This window comes from Saccopteryx bilineata, chromosome 4 (genome assembly GCF_036850765.1).
Source record: "Saccopteryx bilineata isolate mSacBil1 chromosome 4, mSacBil1_pri_phased_curated, whole genome shotgun sequence".
NCBI classification, from domain to species: Eukaryota; Metazoa; Chordata; class Mammalia; order Chiroptera; family Emballonuridae; genus Saccopteryx; species Saccopteryx bilineata.
Genome location: NC_089493.1, coordinates 4,065,059 through 4,092,265, shown reverse-complemented (window position 1 = coordinate 4,092,265; position 27,207 = coordinate 4,065,059). Strand labels below are relative to the sequence as shown.

Genomic DNA, 27,207 nt, shown 5'->3' with positions numbered 1-27,207 from the left:
GGTCGCTTCCCGGGTATTTTGCCCTGCCGGGCGCTCGTAGCTGGCCCTTTTCCGGGTGACGCACATTGGAGCCGCCGTCGCTCGGTTACATTGGTTCGAGTCCCGGCCTCGGCTGCCATGGCAGGTGCGCAGCTGGAGCCCGAGGACGGCGGCGGCGGCCGGGCTCGCCCAAGCCGGAGCGGCAGCGCCGCGCGGGTCGCCCCGCTGGGCCCCGAGCAGCTGCAGCAGGTCCTGGAGCAGGTGACGAAGGCGCCGCCGCCCGTCGCGCTGCAGGATGCGGTGCGGCGGCTGCGGTACGCGGCCCAGCAGGCCGCCCCGCCGCGGGGCCCCAGAGCTCCGCCGCCGCCGCAGGTGAGGCGTCGGGAGGGACGTGGGGAAGCAGAGGTCGGGCGGACACGTGCGCGGAGCTGCCGGGCCGCGGCCACGCTCAGGCTGTCCCTGCGCTCGGCCCCCCGGGGACGGCGCTCCCCGCCCCAGCTGTCGCCGCCCGGCGTTCGCGGCTCCGCCAGCCCTCCTCGCCCCAGGAGCCGGGCCCCGGCCGGGCCCTCTGCCCGGCGCGCCCGTGCGCCCTGCGCCTCTTGCGGGGCCCTTGTCGTTCGTCCCGCGCTCACTGGGCGCTGACTGCGTACCCGCCAGCGATTGTACATTTAATGAATGAAACGTGTGAAAAGCACTCTGTAAACGACGGCGCCTCATGTCTCAGTGGCATGATTTCCACGGTCACACAGCTCTTGGCGACTTAGGGAAGTTGGGGCTGGAGCAGGGTCTCCCAAGCCTAGGTCTCTTTTCAGCACGGGGGTTGTAAATGACATAGCGCTTCTCCTTGTGGGGACACTTCCGACGCTGGGAGAATTAGACAGAGAATAAAATCAACAATCCTCCTTGTTCCCCCCCACACACCACACACGCACACCCTGAGTGATTTCGGGAATTGGAATTGTACCAATCAGTGATCCAGACTGGAGAGGTGTCTTGCTACAGTTTGAGAAGACAACTGTGATTCTGCCCGTACTACTACTGCCTAAGGGTGTGACCTTGGGTGACTCAACTTCTTGGAGCTTTGCTTTCCTTGTTTGCAGGCTCATTAGATGAGTTTTCTGGCTCTTACTCTGCTGAGGAAACAAATGCCCCCCCCCCCCCCAGCCGGACTCAGCAAGTCTGTGGAGTCAGAGGGTGACAGTGGCTGCTGTTTGCGGAGACCCTGCCTGGTGCCTGGGGCTGCGCTGGGCTGCGTAGTTCTCAGCAGCCACACAAAGGTGTTCCTGTCAGCATTTTACAGATGAGAAACAAGCTCAGAGAGATTGAGTGACTTTGCCCAGGGTCCCCCACCCCCATGTGTGGCTGCACTCCTGGGACTGTTGAATGCCACAACTTTTTGGGTTTGGCGTGGCAACTTAGGAAAAAGTCCAAAAATGACATTTTTTCATTAAATGAAAGTGAACGTCAAGTTTGTCGGCATGATTATATTCTGTCGCTAACCTAATTTGAATGATATAAATCAGCGGTTCTCAACCTGTGGGTCGAGAACTGCTGATATAAATTCTACCTGAATTCCCAATAATGTAGTTGTGGCCTATTCAGCTAATACCCTGGGTCCCAGCTGCGCCTTGGCTTGGCAATCCATCTGTGTTGTGTGCCTTGCCCCCAAGGAGGTTATAATCTAACCAGGGAAGTAAAACAGGACTCAGATGACTTCTGATCACAGTGAGAAAGCTAGAGACACAGGTGGAGAACTAAGTGCATTTAGAGAAAGGGAGAGGTTATTTCTGGCTGAGGGATCAGAAGCAACTTTGCAGACAAGGTGGTGTCTGAACTAGATTGGGAAGGGTGAGTGCCAGTTGAAATTGAGTAAGAGGAGAGGCAGTGTTAGGGCTGGGGTGGGTCAGAATGCACAGGCCACGTGGATATGTACCCCCGTGGTTCAGACTTTGGTTCCCATCCTTCCCCATCCTCCCCGTTCCTGTCCCACAGAAACATTTCTAGTTTCCTCTAAGGTGATGCACCCTGTTGTTTTGCTTTACATCTAGAATACCTTTTCCATCTGGCAAAAATTCTACTTAGCCTCCAGACCTCCTGCAGAGGTCACCACTTCTGAGAAGCTTATCACTCTTGGGCTGTCCCTGCCGCCTGCCTCTCACTGCACCTGTTGCCCCCTGGTGGCATTGTTTTCCTGTCTGCCTTCTGCAGGGAACCGCATCTGCCTGCCGAATCAGCAGCAGAGCTTTTGAAAGGACAGGCTTTGGGGCGGGAGACCCTGATTCAGCAGATCTGCAGGTGACAGAGGCAGGGCGGGGGGGGGGGGGGGGGGGGCTACCCACCTCCTCAAGGGTGAAGGAGGACTCTGCTTATGTTTTAGATTGGCAGCCAGAGACACTTAGTAAGAGTCTACTGTATGAAATGAATATATAGCAAAGTATCAAGTATAATACCCACACAGAAACTAGTGTGCATAGCAGATTAAAAATTGAGGCCATTTTCACCACTGCGGTAATCTTAAAACAATAGGGTTTGGCACATGCACCCAGATTTAAAGGTGTTATCAGATAGTATCCCAGGAGCTAGAGAAACATAAGTAAATAAGTAAATGGAAACAAATGTGATTCTTGAAGTATAAATCTAATTGTTCTTTTTCCTTTTTTTTGAGTGAGAGAGATAGGAAGGGAGAGAGATGAGAAGCATCAATTCTTCCTGTGGCTTCTTAATTGTTCATTGATTGCTTCTCATACGTGCCTTGACCGGGGGCTCCAGCTGAGCCAGCGACCTTGAGCTCAAGCCAGTGACCAAGGGATCATGTTGATGATCCCATACTCAAGCCAGTGACCCCTGCCAAGCTGGTGAGCCCACATTCAAGCCAGATGAGCCTGCGACCTCGGGGTTTCAAACCTGGGACCTCACGTCCTGGGTCAATGCTGTAGCCACTGTACCACCGCCTGGTCAGGCTGTCATTTTTATTGACCCTCCATTTGGTACAAGGCCGAGTCTAAAGAGGGCCTGTTGGTGTTCCCATATCAGTGGTTCTCCACTGGAGACGATTTTGCCCTGCAGGGACATTTGGCAGGGTCTGCAGACACTTTTGACTGTCGCAACGTTGGGGGGTGCTGCTGGCATCTCGTGGAGAGAGGAAGGGATGCTACTCCACATCCTGCAGTACATAGGACAGCCCCCACAACAAAGAATCTCTGGTCCAAAATGTCGGTGCTGGGCTTGAGAAAGCCGCTCCGGTTGTTGAGGGTTGTCTCTCTTCTCTCCCTGGAGAAAGATGCCCGCTCGTTATTTCTGCCCTCTGAGGGCAAGGATTTTGTTTTGCTGCCCCTTCCTTGAGCCTGTGGCAGCTGTGTCCCTAACATTTATAACATCATCTGTGGCACGGGGTCACTGCTCCGTAACTATTTGTAGAACATGGTTGATTGCAGCTCCCGCCATTGGTGGGTGCTTTGCTGATGCCGCCTTGAATCTCCTAGACATAGAGCTCTATGCCGATGCCAGTGTTTCCTGTAGGATTCAAGAAGCACGGGCGTTTAAAATTTTTGCTAGTTGTTAAAAAGAAAAAGCTTGTTGAAGATATACAGCCCCACTTCTAGGTATGTACCCTGGAGAAACATCCACGGGCGTACACGCACACCGGTGAGGGTTCAGGGCAGACCAGAGAGCACTGGGTTGGAGACCCACCATCCGACAGGAGAATGTTGATGGACACCCGAGAGCTATGTGCCTTGATGTCAAGGCATTTCACAAGCAACAGAGCGAGTAAATATACCTGGAAAAGCCCCAGCAAGCTGCAGGAGATGGTGATACGCACTTACATAAAATTTAAAAACCTGTGCAAACAGAACTACATATTTGTAGGGATATCTACAAATGTAATATAGGAAGATGTGTGAGAAGGATGGTCAACAGCATGTGGGGGTAGGGTGGAGAAAAGGCGTGTGGCGTGGGAGGGTAGGACAGGGTTAGGCTGTGCTGACTGCATGTCTCAAGGTGGATGGGGCGGACCTGGGTGCATTGTTCTTTATGGCTTTTTCGGTTTCTAGAATTTTATTAACAACTTTTAAAAATGAGCCTACGTATTGAATTGAGTCCAGTTTTGAGCAGAGAATTCCAATAAATACACGTGTGATAAAATTATAAGAAAGGATATTTCTTTCTTTCTTTATTTTAAAAGATTTTAATTATTGATTTTAGAGAGAGGATCGAGAAAGGCAGGGGGAGGAGCCGGAAGCATCAACTTGCAGTTGCTTCTTGCATGTGCCTTGACAGGGCCAGCCCAGGGTTTTGAACCAGCAACCTCAGCGTTACAGGTTGATGCTTTATCCACTGCGCCATCGAAGGCTGGGCTGGAGGGATATTTCTTAATGGCCAAGAGATCAATTCAGTGGATTATGATTAGTGTTTTCTAAAAAGTGATGCAGAATAGATACTATCAGAAGGCATTTATGTAGGAAGTGAAAAGTTTCATGAACTTTTAATATTATTTATGTATGCAAATGTTTACACACTAACCTATGGATATGATGTAAAATATATCACTGTGGTCCGGTCAGAAAGGTTAAGAAACATCACTATACTGTAAGCATAAAAAAAAAAAAAAAGGAAAAAAAGAAACAGCACTATAAATAGTACAGATACATCATATAGACTTTTATATACATGAGATGCATTTTGTAATATAGAAAAAATGTCAGCGGTGGATTTAAGAGCAAAGTTGTAGAAACGTTGATAAGCGAAATTCTTTCTCTTTTCTCTTTAAGCAACTGGAAGCCATCTGTGTCAAGGTAACATCCAGAGAAAAGAAAAGTCGGGAAAGGCCCGTGACCCCACTAGCCACCATCCAACCCAGGATAGCCAGGCCGAGCCCACTGGCCGCCGGGAGGCCCTGCAGCATGTTGGGGCTCAGTGTCCCCAGCCCGCAGCTGCTTGGGGCTCAGCCCCTCCTGCGCGCCCGGCCGCAGCTGCGGTTCCTGAGTAGTTCGCTGCAGCCTCCCGTGCAGGTTTTTGTGCAGAGGCCGCTGCCCACTCGCCGATCAGTGCCCGCGAAGAGGGTCGTGGCCCCCCAGGCTCCGAATGAACCAAGCACCACGCTGGCCCCTCAGTCCACCTCCGACCCACCCGCAGCAACATCTGTTTCATCCAGTTCAGCAAACTTCCTTGTTTCCACCTTGCGTACAAAACACACTGAGAAACTAAAACGATCTTTGAAAGTGAAAACACGCTCTGGGCGCATATCCCGACCTCCCAAGTATAAAGCCAAAGATTATAAGTTCATCAAAATGGAGGATCTGGCCGACAGCCACCTGTCTGGTTCCGACGACTACTCGGAACTGAGTGTGGAAGAAGAGGAGGAGCAGAGGGGAAAACAGGCGCTCTTTGACCCACCGAGCTGCTCCCTGAGGCCCAAGACCTTTCAGTGTCAGGCCTGTGAAAAGTCCTACATCGGAAAGGGGGGGCTGGCCCGGCACTTCAAACTCCATCCGGGCCATGGCCGGCCGGAGCCGGAGCCGGGGCCGGAGCCGGGGCCGGGGCCGGTGCTGTCTGAGAAAGCCCGTGCGAGCGTGGTCCGGGGCCGCGCGGAGGGCAGGGCTGCTGGCGGGACGTCTCTGGGACTGTCCACATCAGCTCTTCTAAGTGAGGAAGGGGCCCGGTCTGCACATGGTGGCATGCAGGTAACGTTTGTATCGGGTGGCAGGGTCCTTCTTGCTGCCCGTCATCCTTAAATGAACCTTTAGGGTGTCTGAGGGGGGTTTAGGCGAGGGCTCACGTGGAACCCCAGTCATTGTGTGGGGGATCTGAGACCCCGCCCTGGCAGCCCCGCTGCTGGGTAAGTGAGGTGTGTCTTCTGCCCCGTGTATACCGCGTGGCTTCAGGGGTGCGTTTGCTGGGGGCGCTGGGCCCGCTCTTCAGATCTGCTCGGTAAGACTGCTCACAGCACACTCCTGGCTGACATGACAGCAGGTCCTGAGAAAGGTCGGGACTGGGGGCAGCCATCCACAGGACTGCTTCCCGGGCATCAGCCGTGACACACCTGGTGCCTTCTCTCCTTGTTTTGCCCCTTCTGACACGGTCTAGAACGGGCAGTCTGTAGCAGTTGAAGAAGCACTGGTGTCTGAACCAGCAGATGGAAGTGATTCAGCTCTTTTGGGAGCAGAGAGACACCTGGGACCCAAAAGGAACTGCTCCACGGCTCCTGCAGGGCCCAGCACAGCCGTTCCGGAGCGGAGCAGAGCGGCCAGGAGCAGAGCCAGCCTCCAGGAGGTACATTGCTCTTAGACCCTGTTCTTGAAACCTGTCTGGCATGGTGTGTGGCAATTCGCTTTTAGGCTTCTGACTTTAAAAGTCAAATACCCAGAGAGCTCTGCAGGTCACCTGAAGGTACTGGGACGAAGCATGCCATAAATTCGAGGACAGTATTGCCTGAAATAATTCAGGTCTACCTGCTTAAAATGACCAGAGTGCCTCACCGGGAGCAAGAGCTGCTTACCTTTTATAAGTTTTGGGAAAATTATAACCTGTGTTTTCATGGAAGCCATTTAGAAAACAATAGACTTTGTTTTCTTTCTCTCTCTCTCTCTCTCTGTCTCTCTTTCTTCCTTTTTTAAGAAGTTTTAAGGGGCCCTGGCCGGTTGGCTCAGCGGTAGAGCGTCGGCCTGGCGTGCGGGGGAGCTGGGTTCGATTCCCGGCCAGGGCACATAGGAGAGGTGCCCATTTGCTTCTCCACCCCCCCCCTCCTCCTTCCTCTCTGTCTCTCTCTTCCCCTCCCGCAACCAAGGCTCCATTGGAGCAAAGATGGCCCGGGCGCTGGGGATGGCTCCTTGGCCTCTGCCCCAGGCACTAGAGTGGCTCTGGTTGCGGCAGAACAAACCCCCCCCAGGGGCAGAGCATCGCCCCCTGGTGGGCAGAGCTTCGTGCCAGGTGGATCCCCGTTGGGAGTCTGTCTGACTGTCTCTCCCCATTTCCAGCTTCAGAAAAATACCAAAAAAAAAGAATTTTTAAGGTATAAAAGTGTGTTTCGGGTTTTGAGCCCTGGCACCTCCATCCCAGCCCCTTGAAAATGAGCGAACTGAATTTAGTGGGCTTGACTTGGAAAAGTGGGACACTCAACTTATTCTAGTTGCCTTTAACCAGAATGTATTTATTTACCTGGTAATGTCTAGTTGGATATCCTTTTTTTTTTTCTCCAAATGAATGTTTTGGGGCAACACTGGTTAACAAAACTACACAGGTTGCAGGTGCCCAGTTCTGTAACATGCCATGTGTATATTGTACCGTGTGTTCACCACCCTAAGTCTAGTCTCCTTCCATTTCCACTATCCGCCCCCACACCCTCCGCCACCTTCCCCCCACCCCGCTGGGATATCTGAAACAAGAGAAGTAAAAGATAGCAAGACAGCCTGACCAGGCAGTGGCGTAGTGGATAAAGCGTCGGACTGGGATGCAGAGGACCCAGGTTCGAGACCCTGAGGTCGCCAGCTTGAGCGCGGGCTCATCTGGTTTGAGCAAAAAGCCCACCAGCTTGAACCCAAGGTCTCTGGCTCCAGCAAGAGGCTACACGGTCTGCTGAAGGGCCACCCATGGTCAAGGCACCTATGGGAAAGCAATCAATGAACAACTAAGGTGTTGCAACGCGCAACGAAGAACTAATGATTGATGCTTCTCATTTCTCTCCGTTCCTGACTGTCTGTCCTGTCTATCCCTCTCTCTGACTCACTCTCTGTCTCTCTCAAAAATTAAAAAAAAAAAAAAAATAGCAAGATAGTGTGAGATAAGTTAGTGATTCCTGAGACAACGAGCCCGTGTCACAGCCAGCAGTCGGGGGTCCAGGTCCTGCACGCCAGCGGAAGGCGGGCTGTCAGAGGAAGTGGGTTTCCTGGAAAACTCCATGAGATTATGGGTTCTAGCGAGAAATGTAAACCCTGCTGGATCAGTTTGTTTTTTGTTTGTTTGTTTTTTGCGGTGAGGATTTGTTAACTAATCTGGGAGGACTAGTCTTTAGGAGCAGGAGGTAGTCCTTGACTAGTTTCACTGGTTCCATGATAGTATCCTGACTTAATAGATGAGAAACCTGAAACCCAGAGACACTAGGTAGCTGGCACAAGGTCACCCTGCGGGGGACAGACCCAGACCCTGAATGCAGGGTGTTTGGTGTCTACATGTGGACGGGCATCTGATACCGGTGAGGCCGTCTGCTCGGAATGCCGGCCACCCGCACATGACAGCCCCGTCACCTGATTCACAGTGCCGCATCCGGCATGCCCAGGGCGGAGGACCGCTCTGAACAGGACTGCTGAGACTCATCGCGGAGAACCCTTCAGAAATGGCGTCAGTGTACACACTAACTGTCCAATAGGTTATCGGGTGCAAGGTAGACACAGTCCCCACTCTGGGGGAAAGAGGACAGCCACACAAGTCAGTGACAGTTGTCAGCGGGCATGAGTGTGAAGCAGAGGACTGCTGTAGGGCAGGGTGTGGCCAGGTGCCACCCACACTCCGGCCTCCCCCACCTCCCACACCTCCTAAAGTGTTGCAAACCAGCTGGTCATTTTTCTCTAAGGGCTTTTCCAAGTCATAAACACCTTGTCTTGCAAATGAAAGGTCTTCCTTTGGCTTTTCTGTTTTCTGATGATCTGCTGCTCCCTGAACCCCCTTCCAAACTTCGCAGTTCCTCACTGATCACTCCTCCAACTCCCTGAGCCCCCACATCCTCCCTGGCCTCCTGAGACTCTGTCTCGAGGGCTCCCAGGTCCCCTCACCTCTGGCTGCCTCCTCGTTCTCAACCCCCTTCCCTCTGCTGACGCCCACCTCTCTGGAGCCTGAGCTCCCATTTCAAACAGCTCCGCTTCTGGCTGCCTCCTCGTTCTCAACCCCCCTTCCCTCTGCTGACGCCCACCTCTCTGGAGCTGAGCTCCCACTTCAAACAGCTCCACTTCTGGCTGCCTCCTCGTTCTCAACCCCCTTCCCTCTGCTGACGCCCACCTCTCTGGAGCGTGAGCTCCCACTTCAAACAGCTCCACTTCTGGCTTCCTGTCCCACCCTACCTTGCTGAGGGTCTGCCTGGTGCTCAGCTGGGAACCCAGGGGCATCCCTGGCCCCCCTTACCCCTCCGCCAGCCCCTCCAGTGGTCACTGAGCCCTGAGGACTGTGCCCTCTTGCATCTCTCCCCGACACCGACCTAGCCCTCCTGTCACCTGTCGCCTGGGTCCTCCTCCTCTCCCACCTGCACTCTGGGCTGGTGTCCTGACTGGCTGCCTTGGACTTGTTTGCATTTCCGTCTCCGGCACTGGCTGGCGAGCCCTGGAGAGAAGAGAACCGTTTCCCCATCCCTGAGCCCTCATCTGGAACCTGGTACCCACTGCGCACAGGGCTGTGGTGGGGGAGCCAAACGCTGAGTCCAGAATTGATCACAGGACTTTGCTAACGGTTGGACGAGGGAGATATTTAATAAAGCAAAACATTCATTGTTTTAGGGTTGTTTCATCACGGAGACGTGGGGATTTTTATGTTCTCTGTTGCTCCAAACTTGTTGGCCGATGGGAGAGTCTTGTGGGTTTTCAAAGACATCAAACACTTTCTTCTGGTAGTTTCTCCACCAGTGTGACCGGGAGGATCTGGTAGAACTGGCCCTGCCTCAGCTGGCCCAGGTGGTGACCCTGTACGACTTTCTTCTGATGAAGGTGAGTCTTTGTGTTTTTAAATGACCTCAGGGATGATTAGAAGATATTTAGAAAGGGCTTCATTCATATTTACCTTAGAAAGAGTCCGGCTTTTTTTTTTTTTTTACAGAGACAAAGAGAGAGTCAGAGAGAGGGATAGATAGGGACAGACAGACAGGAACAGAGAGATGAGAAGCATCAATCATTAGTTTTTCATTGCACATTGCAACACCTTAGTTGTTCATTGATTGCTTTGTCATATGTGCCTTGACCATGGGCCTTCAGCAGACCGAGTAACCCCTTGCTCCAGCCAGTAACCTTGGGTCCAAGCTGGTGAGCTTTGCTCAAACCAGATAAGTCTGCACTCAAGCTGGGGACCTCGGGATCTCGAACCTGGGTCCTCCGCATCCCAGTCCAGTGCTCTGTCTACTGCGCCACTGCCCGGTCAGGCGAGCCCCGGCTTTTTGGAATCACCCCCACCCCCTTGGGGCAGAGCTGAAGGAAGGCTGCTGGTTGAGCCAGATGCTGGGGTGGGGCCATTGTCTGTGCCACACCTCCCAAAGGCCCCTCCCTCCCGGACTCCTTGGCTGCTGTAACTTGGTGTGGGAGGCACAAAAGGGCAGTAGCAAACCTTGGCCAGCCCAGGGCCCCAGCACCCACCCACAGCCTTGCTGGCCTCGCCCACGCCAGCTCTTCCTTGCCAGGCTCTACTCCCTGGGGAGCCCACTCTGGTGATGCAGCCCAGGCCTCCTGCACTTCCCACTTCCCGGAGGTGCCAGCACAGCTTCCTGGGGAGAGAAGGTCTGCCTCCCCCACAGTGGGCCCCAGGAACATACCTGTCCTCGGGCCTCCCTGCCGTCCCCTCTGCTCCCCAGGCCCATTCCAGTGTCACTGCCCACCAAGCACAGTCTGGGCACACAGGAGGCTCTCCCTGGGGAGTGGAGGAGACGCTGCCTGGGCAGGCCTGGGCCGAGGGCTGCGGAATGTTGCCCTTCCGTCCTGTAGATGTCTTTCTGTATTTCCCCTATCAGTGCCTCACGATGAAACATTTTTGTCATCTCCATCTTCACTAAGGTTGAGAGAGTTCATCCAGCAAAGCCTTTTTTCCCAGCTGTGTACAAGGAATTTGAAGAGCTGCATAAAATGGTTAAGAAAATGTGTCACGATCACCTGCACAGCTCTGGCCTGTGCTCTCGGGAGCCCCTGGAAATCAGCAACAACGAGGTAGCGGCCTTGCGGGGGAGAGGTTTTGTTCACTGAGCCAGCCTGGGGAAGGGCATCTGCTAGAAACGAGAGCGTTTCTGTGGTGATGTCCTCACTGTCACCTGCTTCTCAGCTCTTTTTCCTGTCAAGTGCAGACTTTTCTCTTCATATAAGGGCGAGAAATGCTTTTTTCAGAAAACTAAGAAATGCAGATAAGCTAAAAGGAAATTTACAGCACCATACTCCCCTCACTGATGATCAGCATTAAAGCCATGGTTAACAGGTTTTACTTTTTCTTTCTTTTTCTTTTTTATTTATTTTTTATTCAGTGAGAGGAAGGGAGGCAGAGACAGATTCCCACATGTGCCCTGACAGGGATCCACCCGGCAAGCCCACTAGGAGGCTATGCTCTGCCCATCTGGGGCTGCTCCATTGCTCAGCAACTGACCTCTTCTTAGCACCTGAGGTGGAGACCATGGAGCCATCCTCAGTGCCCAGGACCAATTTGCTCCAGAGCCATGGCTGTGAGAGGAAAGAGAGAGAGACAGAGAAGAGAGAGAGGGAGAAGGGTGAAGAAGCAGATGGGTGCTCCTCCTGTGTGCCCTGACTGGGAATTGAACCCAGGACTTTCACACACCAGGCCAACAATCTACCGCTGAGCCAACCGGCCAGCGCCTAGGCCTTTACTCCTTGCCCGTCTTTCTCCTTAGGTTGCCGAGTCGTTAGGAATCACAGAATTCCTGAGGAAGAGGGAAGCACCTGCAGATGGCACGCCGCACACAGGCCCCGGCCAGGCGATAGCTGGGGAGGAGCTGGAGGCAGCCGGCCCGGGAAAGAGGGAGAACGAGGTGGGCGTGGTGTTCACAGGACCAAGTCGCCGGTCTGTTCTGTGGGGACGGTTGTGGTGCAACCCCTTCAGCTCTGGGCACTTCCCAGGACAAAGGGGTGCTGGTCTGGTCCCCTGCTTCTCCCTCACCTCAGGGATTGGCTCTTCTCCTCCTAGACCGCAGAGGAGGGGCTGGCCTCAGTGAAAAGGACCAGGAGGGCGACCCTGCCTGAGGAGGCCCCTGAGCCTTCTGCCCCAAGCGGAGGAAAGCAGGAGCCGGCCCAGAGTGCCCTGGCGGCCAGTGAGGGTAAAGTGCTCGTCCTGGTTGTGCCCTGTGGCCTGCTTCTCGGGGTGGGTGCCCCTGCGCCCACATGTAAGAGAGCCCTCTGGCTTCTCATGAGTTTTATCCCAGCTTCCCCATGTTCAGTCATTCCACATCCATCCCTGGGGACCTGAAGGTCTTCTTGGGTCCTGCGCTGAAATGAAGAGTTGCCGTGTGGTGGTGAGTAGCATACTGGCAGGGGGTGAGGGGGTTACACCCAGTCTGTGGCTTGGCTTTTTTGAGACTCGGCTCTAAGTGCCCGCTAAGAGTTAACATTTGAAAACAAGACATATCCTAGCTTTTATTCCTGCCCTGGCCAGAACCTATCCATCAGACACTTTGAACATATGGCTTTTTGAGAATCATGATAAACTCTCTAAAAGCTTATCGCTGCCGCCTGACACCCTCCCTGGTGCAAAGGTCTCTCTGCCTTAAAGAGGCATCCTCCATTTTCACATGTATTACTTAAATCTGTCGTAGGGAGGGCAGATTTATGGATGAGAACTCTGGCAGCTGTGCGGACCAGGGTCCCCGCGCCTCACGGGTCTGGATTTTCCTCTTGTGGCTCCATCTGTGCTACGCAGTGCCAACCCAAGGAGCAAAGGAGGGTTTATGTTTTCCCTTTTTCTTTTTTTTTTTAAGAAAATGAGTTTGGACCAGCTTGTTTGGGGTAGTGAGTGCAGTGGACAGGCCATAACACAGCACATGTATGACCCCCTGTTTCCCACAACGTGTAGGTTTTGCCTCTGGAGTAACTGGGAACGCCCCTCACTGCCCTGAAGAAGGCGGCGTGATGCCGGTTTCCCATAGCGACACAGGCATGTCACAGGCGGGCCTGCAGCCAAGAGAACGTGCTGACTTAGCAGCCAGGAGCCAGTCTGCAGACCTTGCTTCCCCTTTGTCTCGGGATGTCAGTGGGCCCGGTCCGTGTTCTCAGCTGGGACAGCTCGGGACGCTGACCCGGGAACAGGCGGCGGCACTGCCCACAGAGAATGCGCAGGGACACTCTCCAGACCCAAACGCTGGGGACAGCCTGGGGAGCCCGGGACCCTGCATCAGCTCGGTGTCCGAGGGAGGAGTGGCATCCCAGCTGCCTGGGGGGTCTGGAAACACCACCACAGAGGCGTGAAAGCTCAGCCAGGTGCCTGGCTCCCACGTGCAAGCTCCGCAGCCCAGACCTGGCGAGGCCCCGCCCCCTGGGGCTGCGGCCCTCCCGCTGGAGAAAGGCTTGTCCTTGCACATCACACCCATGCCCTGCGGCAGCACTGTTTCCAAGCCAGGGCCGCAGCTCAGCCAGGACGGGTCACTGTATACTGAAGGGGGTCTCGGAAGCCATGTGGGGGACTTGGACCAGTTTCCCTGCTGGACCAGGACACACAATGACCAGAGAGAGCTGGAGAGCATCGCTGCTGTGGGTGAAGCTGTGGCTTTTAAAATCACCAGTGGGTGCCCTGAGCTGTCCCAGGAACAGAAGCAGATATGTATTCAGGCTTCTGAGGGGATTATCTTGTCCCATCCAGGTTCCATCGTGTCTAGGGAGGAGGACATTGTCGTACTGACTGAAGCGGAGGGGCCTGCCCTGCAGGGGTCCCTCTAGAAACCCTGGGGGCAGAGCCCCCACCTCAGGGTCAGATCAGGTCATAACCATAGTCCTAGAATTGGATTTATTTTACCCAAAAAAGGTCTGTTTCAAGCAATGTCTTTTTCTAATGTGAATGCTGACACATAGGAATGTTTTATTTATAAAGAACGTCTTTCTACCCCACGGTCTCCCTTTTTCCCTGTCGTCTCATTGTCCTGGTGGCTGCGGGTCACCTCGTGGTGCGTTCCCCAGTGGCTGCGGGTCACCTCGTGGTGCGTTCCCCCCGTGGCTGCGGGTCACCTCGTGGTGCGTTCCCCCCGCGGCTGCGGGTCACCTCGTGGTGCGTTCCCCCCCCCCCCGTGGCTGCGGGTCACCTCGTGGTGCGTTCCCCCGGTGGCCGCGGGTCACCTCGTGGTGCGTATCCCGGTGGCTGTGGGTCACCTCGTGGTCCGTTCCCCTGGTGGCTGCGGGTCACCTCGTGGTCCGTACCCCGGTGGCTGCGGGTCACCTCGTGGTGCGTTCCCCCCGTGCGTCCCCTCTCAGAGCTGCCGAGGACGGCGGCAGATCCGCTCACAGTACCTGACTGCCTGCCTGCTCCCCAAGGACTGGCCCCTTTCTCCTCTGTGACATGCTGCTCTTTCACCAGGCTTGGTTCATAAACTAGAAGCTTCTGCTAGGTTCAGTTAAAGAAGATAATAAGTAAATAAAAAAGCTAGCCATTCTGGGCAGCCTTTGATTGGAAAGTAGGAAGAAAAGTTGTCTCTACTTTGCACTGTATGAACAAGGAGAGGGAGGCAGAAAAGACCGAGCTCCTAGTCCTTCAATGACCCCTGCAGGGTGATGAACGCAATAAGCCAGACCCCATCTGACCGAGGTCCAGGCTGGGGCCTCTTAAGTACGCACTTATTTTCTATCTGTAGGACATCGCTCTATTTGACTACCCCGATGTGCCGTAATTTCGCCATTGTGTGCGCGCTACGTAGATGTGTGGGGAGTTGACCAATGGAATGAAGCACATCCTTGCCACACTGTACGCGGTTGAAAGCGCAGGAGGCTGTGGCGGCAGCAGCCACAGATGACCTCAGTATGGCTCATGGCCCGCCGGGCGCCAGGCAGGATCTACTGGGGCCTGCGCGTGGGGTGCCGTGCCATGTCTGCCGGGGCAGGTTCCCAGGTCCCCGTGTCCCGGGGCAGGTTCGCACAGCATGGCTGGTCACCACAGCACCACACTCACCGACAGGGTCGGTTACAGAGAAAGCAAGGGGAAGTCGCCCTTTCTGATCGAGCACTTTCTCTTGTATACATGGTACTTACCCTCTGAGATTCTGGAATTAGGGGTGGGAGTGAAAGGCCTCAGCGCGCAGACACACGCTGCCGGAGGGGCTCCATCGGGTGGTGGTCCGGGCCCTCGGTGAGGACCGGCATTTCAGCAGTTGTCATGGTGCCCTGTCCACGTCCAGCAGCTGGCCCTCGCCAGCGCCGTGGCTCCAGGTCCACCCACGTCTCCCTCCCCACGTCCACGTTCCTGTGCCTACCAGGTCATAGGGATGGCGACAGCTGAAAGGGAAGAAGGGGACCATGGGACAGTTGGTCTATAATGCCCTCTGTGGTCCCTGTTTTTTGGGTTTTTAAAAAGATTTTATTTATTCATTCTTAGGGGAAAGAGAGAGAGAGAGAGGAAGAGAGAGAGAGAGAGAGAGGAGGAGAAGGAGGAGAGGAGCAGGAAGCATCAACTTCCATATATGCCTTGACTGGGCAAGCCCAGGGTTTCGAACCGGCAACCTCAGCTTTCCAGGTTGACACTTTATCCACTGCGCCTCCACAGGTCAGGCTGTGGTCCCTGTTTTTAATATAAATTTTTATTTTCATCCAGGGAATAACACACCCATAGTTCAAAATGTCAAGCGCTACCAAAGGGCCGCAATGAGCAGTGTGTGCCCTCTCCTCAGCCTTCGGCCAAAGCGACTGCTCTCCCCTCCTGCTGCGCGTCCGGACCACGGCTGTCTCGGGGCTCCCCTGACTCGTTTGTGTTAGAGGGTATCCACAGAGGAACCACTGAGACATGGGGCAGGGCGCACGCACCCTCCCTCCACACTCTGTTGTACCTGTCTCACAGGTCAGTGTTGTATTTGCTTTATACACTGAAATGTAAATTTGTTCACTGTGAGCCTGTGCACTAGGATGGCATTTTCTGGTGAGCTTTTGTTTATCCTGGAGATAATTTCCTTAGTTGTTGTTGTTGTGTTTTTAGTTTTTCCATTGACTTGAGAGAGAGAGAGAGAGAGAGAGAGAGAAAAGAGAGAGAGAAGCATCTACTTGTTCCATTTAGTTGTGCACTCAACTGCTTCTGGTACGTGCCTTGCCGGGGATCGAACTAGTAACCTCTGTACACGGGGGTGGCACTCTATCTACTGAACAAAATCATGTATGTGTACAGTTTAAAGTATCAATTTTCTAAGACTTATTTTTTAAAAAACAAAGCAGCCCTCCTTTATTATTTATGATATGCAAATAGTCTACATATTGTCTCTATATGGTACGTTTGTGATTCCTTTCTTGCTTTTGTGTTTCCTGGAGTTGCGTGTGTTTAGTTTCAATTAAAGGTACTTACTGTGAATTCGTCCCCAAACCTGTCCCCAATCCTTTCCTCTGTTTTGTTGGTACTTTTTTATGTTCCTTTGCTGTCTCTTGGGCAAGATTTCTGGTGGCAGAGGACAGAACTGTGACGAAGCCACTATGGTTAGAAGTCTGGTATCGGTTCTCTCATGACTGGCTTCTTTCAGATAGAAATTGTTCTGCAGGTTATTTCTACTACTGTGCAGTGACTTTGGAACTCAGCAAATTCAACCACTGGAGAACTCATCCATTAATTTGATACCTCTTCTGTTTTGGAACAGCTCTCTGGGTGAATGCCACCTGATAATTTGTCCCTTGCTTAGCTCTTTCACTTGTTTGTCCTTTGCAGTATCAATCCTTCCCGTTCATTCTCCTGAGCAATTTGGGTGTCTGGGGGATGAGGCATCGAGAAACACGAAATATTCTAGAAAGGCCTAGAAATGGTTCTGGTGTCTCCTCTGAAGAACATTTATTCTCTGAGTGTACCCCCCCCAAACATAAAACTAACTGCGTTTGAGCCTATGCCTCCCGGGGCCCTGCACATCTGCCCTGGGCCCGTGATAGCGACCTGCTTCCTGAACCAGGAGGGCAGGGCGTGGCGGGACATCCTTCCTGCTGGATGCCAACCACGCAGTGTCCAGCCTGCAAGACATCCAATGGGTTACCTTTATACGGTTCGATTTTTAGGAAATATTGTGAAGGCAGAGGCAAGAGACATTCTAAAAGTGGATGCCTTTATATGCTTTTGATAGGTCAACCTGCACAGTGAGAGAGCCTAACCTTTTCTCAAAATATGCTCTGTCATGTTTGAATCCTTTTATTTACTTTTCTGTGAGTGAGTGAGAGACAGAGAGGGAGACAGAGAGACAGGAAAGGAGAGAGATGAGAAGCATCAACTCGTAGTTGTGGCACTTCAGTTGTTCCTTGATTGCTTCTCATATGTACCTTGACCGGGGGTAGGGGGTGCAACAGCTGAGCCAGTGACCCCTTGCTCAAGCCAGCGACCTTGGGAAGCCTTTTACTTCTGGCATATTTCCTTTACGCCCCTGGGGAGCACTTGTTCCTGGGATGCTAGAACACCAGTTCCATGGGGTTACTCCCAATATCTCATAGCACGTAGTTTCTTAAGCCTGTTTCTGGGGAGCATGGCAGAATGGACCCCCATTTGGTTGTCAGTATTGCCGAGCTGTAGGCCTCATGCTAGAACAACAACACAGAGACACTTCACTGGCCCGTCGCATCCTCAGCATGCAATCAGGTGACTCTGAATGTAGGGCGTTTCTATTTCCATGATGCCATCTTTGCCCAGGTGCCTCTAAGAGGGTATTTTAAACATTAGGCACAATTACAAAACTACTATAGTCTAAAATTTTCAAACAATACAGGTAAAGTAAAAATACTAAACCAGGATTTTTTTTGTGTGTGTGTATTTTTCTGAAGCTGGAAACAGGGAGGCAGTCAGACAGACTCCCGCATGCGCCCGACCAGGATCCACCCGGCATGCCCACCAGGGGGCGATGCTCTGCCCATCCGGGGCATCGCTCTGTCGCGACCAGAGCCACTCTAGCACCTGGGGCAGAGGCCAAGGAGCCATCCCCAGTGCCCGGGCCATCTTTTGCTCCAATGGAGCCTCGGCTGCGGGAGGAGAAGAGAGAGACAGAGAGGAAGGAGAGGGGGAGGGTGGAGAAGCAGATAGGCGCCTCTCCTGTGTGCCCTGGCCGGGAATCGAACCCGGGACTTCCGCATGTCAGGCCAACGCTCTACCACTGAGCCAACCGGCCAGGGCTAAACCAGGAATTTCTACACAAATGTCATCTGTGTAAAATACTCCTGATTCACAAGAGTAGGATCACGCCATCATTCTGTTAAGGAACTCATTTATTTCATGCTGAGGACCTCATGGGGGACAGGGTCACCGCGGGTGCAGATGATGCTGAATGGCAGGTGGCACACAGCAGCAGCATGTGTCTGGAGAGGCCACAGGGAGCTGGTGAAATGGTCCCGTCTGGAAGACCCTCAGAAGGTCAGCAGGTGGCCATGCCAGAGCCCGGGGCATGCCACTGGGGTTCAGGCCTGGGTCCCACATGCAAGACTGTCCACCGAGGGAGTGGCGGGCTGGAAGATCTCGCGGGAGGCGGTGGCAGGGAGCTCACAGGGCTCGATGCCCCGTTTCGAGCAGCATGCTCTCCAGAAGCAGTTTGCTGTCACTGCGCACGTAGGGCTGGTGCAGCCACAGGGACAAGTAGGTCAGGGTGAGGTCACGGTCAGCACTGTGCGCGAGCTCAGCGACAACTGTGCGCTTCAGCACGAGCTCCTCCCGGTACATGTCTGCGAGCCGGCGGGAAGCCTCGCCTGGAAGAAATGAGCGTCCCCCTCCAACCACGGCAACGCACGGAGGCGGCCCTGACTGCGAGGCTCGCCGCTCCCGAAAGCTCCTTGGTCACCACCAGAACTGGCAACAGCACCGAGATGAGGGATGGTGCGTGCGCGCCCACCCTGGCTGGTGCCCTGGCTGGAGATGACCGGCAAGGCAGGAAAAGCAACTCTGACCTCCTCGACTACTAAGAGCCTGCAGGGGTTACAGACAGTAGACCTCACACAGACAGTGGTTCAGCACACGCCACGTTAGCTGGTTCTACCCTTTTCTCCTTCACTGAGATCAAACGGTGAGAGCTCAGATTTGTATCAAATAGCTTAGCCCTTCTTTTCAATGAATAAAGCTAAAAATGACCTTACCTCACAGAGCTTATTAAAGTAATGGATTCCATTTTCCAAGCAGTCTTCTTCCATGAGGGGCAATGAAGTTTTATTATTTTTTTTTTGTTAAAATAAAACAAAAAGCAAAAAAAAAAAAAAAATAGACTTCTGCCTTTGCAGAAGAGATGCACCTCATTCTACCCACTGATTTAAAAAGGCTCAAATTGGTCATTTGTTTTGTGGGTCTCTAATTGCATTTTCAATATTCTTTGTTAACTAGGTGATGGAAGCCAAGAGTAAATGCTCTGTTGACGATGCTCCCATCTCCTTCCCCATGAACGGATCCCCGGAATTAAATTTCAGAGCCTGTCTGTCGGCTCTTTCGCGTACCAGATCTAAACGACACCCAAGACTCTCCTAACCCAGCCTTGAAAATCAATGCACAAGGTACTTACAAAAATGGACCGTGGGCCACGTGTGAAACAGGGGGGGCCGCTGGCTGTCTTCCCCATAATGGTAATTTTCCAGTTCACAAACCCCCTTAGTAGTTGAAGACAGCTTTTCCATTTTCACCTGTATTTTGCTCTGAAAAATATATTAATTTGGAATATGAGAACAAGATGTGAAATCGACTCTAGTCGTGGATTCAGTAAGTCTAAAATTTCAAAGCTAAGACATGTTAAGTTCTGTTGAGACCAAAAGTCCAATACAGTAATTCAACACCATTAATGCCATGTACAGCAGATTTCCAGACAGACAGACAGATGGTTACTGTGATTTCATTAATCTGGATTACATCAGTAATAAACCCAGATTTCCAGTCCTGAAGAGAGCTTGCTGTGTGCCACTGAGGTTTCCCAAGGGTACTAATTTATTTTTAGCACCGAGGACAGGGAGGGAACAACTATGAGACAGGCTTCTGCTTTTGTGGAAGGAGACACAAGAGAATCATTACTGAAACCTCTCTGAGGTTGTTTCCTTGTTTATAAAATGATAATCACAAAAGGCAGCTCCACACACTTGACTCAGGAAGGAACCGATGAGAACCTGACACCGACGGTGTCCCGGTGTAGCCACGCTCCGTGCAGAGAGGCGAACGTGGACACCATCCCTGCTGTAGCGGATGGGCCAGCGCAGGGGGTTTGACAAAGTGTCTGCTCTCTCAGGGGGTGAGGAGGACTAAGTTCACTGTGAAGCACCAAGCTAGAGCTATATAAAGGTTTGTTAAATTATACAAATGGGTGCTCGGTTGTACAAAAGAAGGACACCTTACCCTTTCCAGCATCAGTGGATGGACCTGGAGAGTATCATGTTAAGTGAAATAAGCCAGGCGGAGAAAGACAAATGCCATATGATCTCACTTACACGAACAAAATAAATTCACAAAGTAGAAACAGACTCGTAGATACAGAGAGCAGACTGACAGCTGTCAGAGGGGAAAGGGTTTGGAGGGCTGGGTGAAAAAGGTGAAAGGATCAAGCATAAAAAAAAACACACACACACCTCATAGACAGCCCTGACTGGACAGCTCAGTTGGTTAGGACAGTGGTTGGCAAACTCATTAATCAACAGAGCCAAATACCAACAGTACGATTGAAATTTCTTTTGAGAGCCTAATTTTTTCAACTTAAACTATATAGGTAGGTACATTCCTTATCGAGGTAGCGCCCACACGTGGTATTTTGTGGAAGAGCCACACTCAAGGGGCCAAAGAGCCTCACATGGCTTGCAAGCCACGGTTTGCTGACCACTGGGTTAGAGCATCGTCCCAAAGCACAGAGGTTGTGGGCTCCATCCCTGGTCGGGGCACATACAGGAGCAGATCCATGTTCCTGCCTCTCTCTCTCTCTTGCTCCCTCCCTTCCTCTCTCTAAAATCAACAACATAAACATTAAAAAAATATATATCCTGTAGTCAGTATCACATTTCAATCTAAGAGACAGGGCTGACTTACTGGGATGTCCTCAATGTACCATTTATTTTCTCATTTCAGTGTTTCTGAAGCATCTACATCTTACAAGTGGTGTGATATTTAAAAGGGCTAGCGCTGTATTCTGAAAGACTTTTAAACCTAGGTAAGCCTGTCCAGTCTGCCTTATAGCAGGTGGAATCCTAAATTTGAATAAGTGGTATCCTGAAGAAATAGATTACATTTGACATATGCTGTTTTAAAAGGCAAGGAAGCTTGTAAAGCATTAGAAACATTTCTATCAGAAAAGGTTAACACAGAAAGATTTTATGTTCACAGGTGAGCTATAGCTATCCAAATTCAACCATGTACAAACACTTATTCCTGTGCCCGGCAAACAGGTGACATGTCTTGTCCATATTTGGTGGCCAGCATGATGGACACTGAAATTCAGTCATCAGTTCATTCAACAACCATTTACGAGTGGCTCTTATGTGCGAGACCAGAGGCCCAGAGGCCAAACAGCCCACAGCCTGTTTTGGTACAACCCGCAAGCTAAGAATTGATTTTACTTTTTTTTTTTTAGGTGAGAGGAGGGGAGATAGTGAAGCAAACTCCTGCATGCGCCCCAACTGGGATCCACCTGGCAATCCCATCAGAGGCTGATGCTCAAGTACAGAGCTATTTTTACTACCTGAGGCTGATGTTCTCCAATGGAGCTATCCTCAGCGCCCAGGACTGAGGTGTTGCAAAGCAGCCAGAACCAATTGAGCCACTGGCTGTGGGAGGGGAAGTGGGAGACAAGGGGGAGAGAGGGGGGGGAGAGAAGCAGATGGTCACTTCTCCTATGTTCCCTGACTAGGAAGGTTTTACATTTTTCAATGGTTAAAAAAAAAAAAAAATCAAAAGATTTTGTGACACATGAAAATTATATGAAATTCAAATTTCAGTGTCCACAAATGTAGTTTTGCTGGAACACAGCCACAGCCACTCGCCTCCGTACTGTCTCTGGCTGCTGTGGCAATACCTCGCAGAACTGAGTGGTGACAAGAAAGGCTAGGGGGCCCACAACGTCTTAAAATATTTACTGTGGAGCCCTTCAAGGGGTAAAGCCCCAGACAACACAGAGGATCAAAAGAAAAAAGGTCTTGGACAGCATCTTGGGGACGTCAATACTTACGGGACAGGTAAAGGCAGAGACCAGCAGAGAAGGCTGCAGGGGGTGGGATGGGGGGACCAATGGCTGAGCAGAAAAGACTGTCCCCAGCATCGAACGCTGCTGAGAGCCAGGCAAACCCCAAGTGTGCCCCTGGGAGTCAGGGACAGTGAGCACAGGTGGCTGGGTCTTTGGACCTTACCAAGCCGTCTAAGGTGGCCTGCAGCTCCTCACACAGCACCTCGAGCTCCTTGCTGTATCCTGGAGGCCTCTGCTCTGCATTTCCCTCGCAGGCTGGGCTGCCGCTCTCTAACTCCATGCTGTCTTTACTCCTGGACAAAACAGAAGGGTGGGAATAAAATACATTCTGTAAGTTTCCTCGGCTGGTTACGATAAGCCCGAGAAAACTCAAAGCCTGTGTAGCAATGTCAGACATTTTGCAAAGGTGTTGCTTCGTGTCATTAAAGGTGTGCTGACCTATTTACACATACAATGAATGCATCCATCAGCTACTCAATTTTGCGCTGGAATAAGTCAATTATACTCAGCCCTGTAGCATCCTCAGTGGAGGGTGTAGTGCTAGGTGACGAAGATGATTAAGACATGGGCCGTTCTCCGGAGTTCACAAGCTAGGAATGCATTTTGTAAATCGAAGGCTGTGACCCATGGGGCAAGAAATTAGTCTAGTGGAGTCACAATCAACACTTAAAGAAAAACTTCAACATTAATATAGAATAGAAAATGTCAGAGCATCTCATGGGACTGGCTGAGCAGGGCTCCACCAGGAAAGAAGGCAGTGGAGGCCCTAAGTGCGTGAGGTGTTTGAAGAAAATGGCACAGGCCAGCAGCAGAGGCCAGGAATGAAAGTGTCTAGACTCTGGCCTGTAGACACAGTAAGCTGGAAGATACATGTATATAATCATAACTTTGAGAAATTAAAAATATATATATATATATACACACATACATACACACACACATATATAGATCTAACCTGGAGACAGCATCAGATCTCAGAGATGAAGGGTTCAGACCCCAAGAGTGACCCTGCTCTGGTCCAAGTTGTTACTGTACTTCTGACTGAGGGGCTATACATCAGAGGATCCCACAATCCCCTTGAATTCAATTAATTTGCTAGAATGTCTCATAGAACTCAGGGAAACCGTTTACTCATTAGATTACTGATTTATGACAAAAGATATTAAAAGAACATGAAAATGAAGAGGTACATGGGACAAGGTCCAGAAGGGTCCCAAACAGGATCTTCTGTCCCTGTGGAGTTTGGGGGCACCTTTCCAGCACATCAAGGTGTTCTTGTCTACTAACTCGGAAGCTTTCCAAACCCCATCCTTTTGGGTGTTTACAGAAGCCTCAGTATGTAGGGCATGAGGGATGGAACCACTGGCTAAGGTGATTAATTCAACCACCAGCCCCTCCCACCTCCCTCAGGGGTGAGGCTGAAGGTGTGGTTAAAGTTTTAACCCGAGTGGCTTGGTTGGTTCACCTGGCAACCAGCCCCCATCCTTAGGGGCTTTACAAAAGTGGCCTTATTAATATAAACTCGGGCCTGGTTGAAAGGAGCTTGTTAAGAATAAGAAGACGCTCCTTTCACCTCTTTCACTCTGGAGCTATTTCAGGAACTGGAACTTGTTTGAGGACAGAAGATTCTCCCACTGCTCTTATCAGTTAGTAAGGGTTTTGGGAGCTCGGTGTCAGGAACAGGGAGGATGACCAAGTGGGTATTTCTTATTATAAATAACAGTATCACAGAGTAAAATGCAACATCATAAAGATAAAGTCCTGTTTCCCTATCACCCCAAAACTCATTCTTCCTAGAAGAGCCCAGTATCATGAACTGAGCCTGGGTCCTTACAATCCTTTTTTATAATTTTATATCCAGATGTAACCATGAACAGGATGTAGAATAATTTTATATTTAAATGTACACATAGAGTTCTTACTTGCATATATAATTTTACCACTTGTTTGCTTTTTTTGTTTGTTTGTTTAATATAATTTAATTTATCCATGTCAATAGAGACCGCCCTTCTCACCCGGAGACTTCCAGAGAACTTGCGCCCAATCATTCAGGGTGAAGAGCTCGGAGGAGCTCTAGCCGTACTTACAATAAACTGATTTTCGTGTTAGCAATATTATTTGCAGTAGCAAAGCCTGCGTCGTTGAGGGCTTCCCATTTCAGGATTAAATTATGCCAATCGGCTGCATTGTCTTTAATTTTTCTCGCGCTGACGGACAAGACAGGTTTTCTGGGTGTTGCACTTCCAAGAGTCTTTGCTGATAGGCAATAAAAGAAACATAATTAAAAGAAACATAATTACTAAGAAATATGTGGTCATAATTGGAGGGCAAACGTCCTTATAACTCTCAACAGTAAAATGATCTGAAATGCTATATCCACTGCACAAATAAATGATGTGGAAACTATGATATCTGGATGACTGGGAAAGCTCCCAGAACAAGAGAAAACAGAATTGTTTTTACATTTTAAGACTCACCAGAGATGGCTGGATCCTTTTCCAGCTTAATGGTTCCATCAAGTTTTGCCTTAAGCACTTTCACCACTTTCAAAGGTTGGAAAGAAGGTAAAGTTGTGACTTTCTGCTAAAACCCTCCCATGCTCTTGGCCTGAGTACAGCACTCTCATCACTATTCTCAGGCACTCTGATGCCTCAGTTCTTCAGAGCTTTGTGGTTCACAAGTGCTTTCTGGTTCCCAAGACAGTGACAAGGCTGGGCCCCAGAGGTAAAGTGATGACCTCCCACCATCTAATCACAAGGCTGGTTCCCTGACAAGCCACCATCCTTAGGTGACCTACAGCCATTCCAAAAGCCACCACATTAACATTAAAAAAAACACCCTAGACTGCTGTCATCATTTAGAAAATCCCATGTGTTAGAGAACCCCTATGGAAGGTGTCATTTAGGCTGAGACCAGAATGAGAAGTCAATAGCATGGGCCCTAATGTGGGAATAAGCCTGGTGAGTTTGAAAAAAAAAGAAATGACCAACAGTAGCTAGACTGAAACAGAGACAGAGGAATAGAAGATGAGAGAGACAGGTAACTAGCACACTATAGACCAAGATAAGGAGTCTGGATTTATTCCAAGTCAATGGTAAGTGAGCATTAAGCTTTGGGTAGGAGAGTGACATAATCTTTTTTGTTGTTGTTGTTGTTGTATTTTTCTGAAGTTGGAAACAGGGAGGCAGTCAGACAGACTCCCGCATGCGCCCGACCAGGATCCACCCGGCATGCCCACCAGGGGGCGATGCTCTGCCCATCTGGGGCGTCACTCTGTTGTAACAGAGCCATTCTAGCGCCCGAGGAAGAGGCCATAGAGCCATCCTCAGCACCCAGGCCAACTTTGCTCCAATGGAGCCTTGGCTGCGGGAGGGGAAGAGAGAGACAGAGAGGAAGGAGAGGGGGAGGGGTGGAGAAGCAGATGGGCGCTTCTCCTGTGTGCCCTGGCCGGGAATCGAACTTGGGACTCCTGCACGCCAGGCCGACGCTCTACCACTGGACATAATCTTATTTAGAAAGTTACTTCCACAAAGAAGTTCTGCATCCCAAGTCAGGTTAGGACTCACTGCACTAGATATCTGGAACATCCTGTACAGCAGAATTATGACACTCACCAGTGTAGTGAATTTGCTTGTTTAATGTCTATGTGCCTCATTAGACTATAAATTTCAGCAGAATGGGATGATGTTTGTCTTGTTCCTTCTCAGCACTTCAGCACATAGTAGGTGTTGAATAAAATGTGTTAAATGAAAATTAAAATGGAACTGCCTTTTGACTGAGAGATCCTACTTCTGGGAATATATCCCAAGAATCCTGATTTGAAGGAATATATGCACCCCTATGTTCATTGCAACATTATTTACAATAGCCTAGGTCTGAAAACAGCCCAAGTGCCCATCAGTGCATGAGTGGATAAAAATGCTGTGGTACCTTTAGACAATGGAATACAACATGGCCATAAAAAAGGGAAATCTTATGGTTTGCAACAGCATGGATGGACCTGGAGAGCATCATGCTAAGTGAAATAAGCCAGTCAGAGAAAGACAAGTACCATATAATTTCACTCATTTGTGGAATCTAATGAACAAGCAAAAGAGAGACAGCTTTATAGATAGAGAGCAGGCTGACAGCTGTTGAGGGGGTGACTGAGTGGGGAGTGGTGGTGGAGGGATTGAGCAATAAAGGTCCAAAATAAGCTTCATGGGCTGACAACAGTATGATTGTGGAGGTGGTGGGGGAGGTGGAGGATGTACGGGGGGATAAGTAGTGATGGAGGAAGACTTGATTGGGGGAGGTGAACAATATGGAGTGTGCTGTAGAACGGGGTACCTGAAACCTGTATGTTAACCACTGCCACCTCAATAAATTCAATTAAAAGATAAAGTGTGTTAGATGGAGAAATAGCTCTTATTGCCTGTACTATGTAATCTCTTAAAGAGTTCTCTCCTGCTGTAGGGGCTCCTTAAGGGTGAAGATCACATCCGACATACCCTGTCTGCCCCACCCCAGCACACACTTAGGAACCAAAACCAGCTCAGACTTTAAAAAAAAAATCACAGGCAAGTAGGAAAGGCAGACCAATAACAGAGTCAGAGGATAGGGCAGAGTGAGGTCAAGGATGGTGAGTAGCTACGTTCCTTATCCCCTGAGTCTCCTCATCTGTTGACATGGCCTCATGAGATCGTTGTGAGGCTCAACAGAGCTGATCCACGTAAGGCAGTGTGACACACGACCCGGCACAGAACAAGCCCTCGCTGAATGACAGCTTTTTCGTACAGGAGGAAAGGGCTGTGTCGGGTAATACGGGCCGAGGGGCGTTCAGAGAAGGTGCTCCCCCAATGCTAACTTATTATGACAACTGCAACTGGAGTGTCTGGACCTGCTGACACTTTTTTGCGTTCACCATCTCCTTCCACACAGGGAAACACTGAGGCTCCGCCACGCTGATTGGCTCCCGGGATGACTGTAAAGCCCGCGCGGGGCCAACCGGGCGGACTGGGGCAACGCAGGGACCTCATTCAACCCGGAACTCTCCTGGCGGAGCCCGCAACATTCACACCCATTCAGCCACCCATCCAGCATCCAGCCATCCATCCAGCCAACCAGCCCGGGAAACTGGCCGGTCTCACGCACCTTCCATGCGGTCCGCTGATATCCCCGGAAGGAGACCCGAGGCCCCGCCCACGGCGACGAGAGTGTGCGTCACTTCCGCC

General features: G+C 51.1%; 2 protein-coding genes and 1 non-coding gene across 3 annotated transcripts; 1 reads left to right on the top strand and 2 right to left on the bottom strand.

The window, feature by feature from the left end:
- The first annotated feature begins 105 nt into the window (after nt 1-105).
- ZNF839 (zinc finger protein 839) lies at nt 106-13,275 on the top strand. Its single transcript, XM_066274762.1, has 8 exons — nt 106-351; nt 4,749-5,660; nt 6,064-6,249; nt 9,573-9,665; nt 10,719-10,868; nt 11,558-11,695; nt 11,851-11,980; nt 12,733-13,275. Exons 1-8 carry the CDS (start codon nt 118-120, stop codon nt 13,122-13,124), a joined length of 2,235 nt encoding a protein of 744 aa, XP_066130859.1. The 5' UTR covers nt 106-117; the 3' UTR covers nt 13,125-13,275.
- A 4,628-nt stretch (nt 13,276-17,903) lies between these two features.
- Nucleotides 17,904-17,979, bottom strand: TRNAV-GAC (transfer RNA valine (anticodon GAC)). Its single transcript has one exon. It is a non-coding gene; the product is annotated as a tRNA-Val (tRNA).
- Nucleotides 17,980-18,053: 74 nt separating this feature from the next.
- Nucleotides 18,054-27,189, bottom strand: CINP (cyclin dependent kinase 2 interacting protein). Its single transcript, XM_066278198.1, has 5 exons — nt 27,128-27,189; nt 24,082-24,250; nt 22,158-22,287; nt 19,346-19,475; nt 18,054-18,545 (listed from the first exon to the last, which is right to left on the bottom strand). Exons 1-5 carry the CDS (start codon nt 27,132-27,134, stop codon nt 18,343-18,345), a joined length of 639 nt encoding a protein of 212 aa, XP_066134295.1. The 5' UTR covers nt 27,135-27,189; the 3' UTR covers nt 18,054-18,342.
- Between the last annotated feature and the right edge of the window lie 18 nt (nt 27,190-27,207).

What these genes read in the sequence shown, in the direction of transcription:
- ZNF839 (XM_066274762.1), top strand. Translation starts at nt 118, where the DNA reads ATGGCAGGTGCGCAGCTGGAGCCCGAGGACGGCGGCGGCGGCCGGGCT. An exon ending in CGGGAAAGAGGGAGAACGAG is followed by an intron (nt 11,696 to 11,850) that starts GTGGGCGTGGTG and finishes TTCTCCTCCTAG; the next exon opens with ACCGCAGAGGAGGGGCTGGC. An exon ending in TGCCCTGGCGGCCAGTGAGG is followed by an intron (nt 11,981 to 12,732) that starts GTAAAGTGCTCG and finishes CACAACGTGTAG; the next exon opens with GTTTTGCCTCTGGAGTAACT.
- CINP (XM_066278198.1), bottom strand. An exon ending in AGGCCACCTTAGACGGCTTG is followed by an intron (nt 19,476 to 22,157) that starts GTAAGGTCCAAA and finishes TATATTTTTCAG; the next exon opens with AGCAAAATACAGGTGAAAAT. An exon ending in GTGGCCCACGGTCCATTTTT is followed by an intron (nt 18,546 to 19,345) that starts GTAAGTACCTTG and finishes CATTTCTTCCAG; the next exon opens with GCGAGGCTTCCCGCCGGCTC.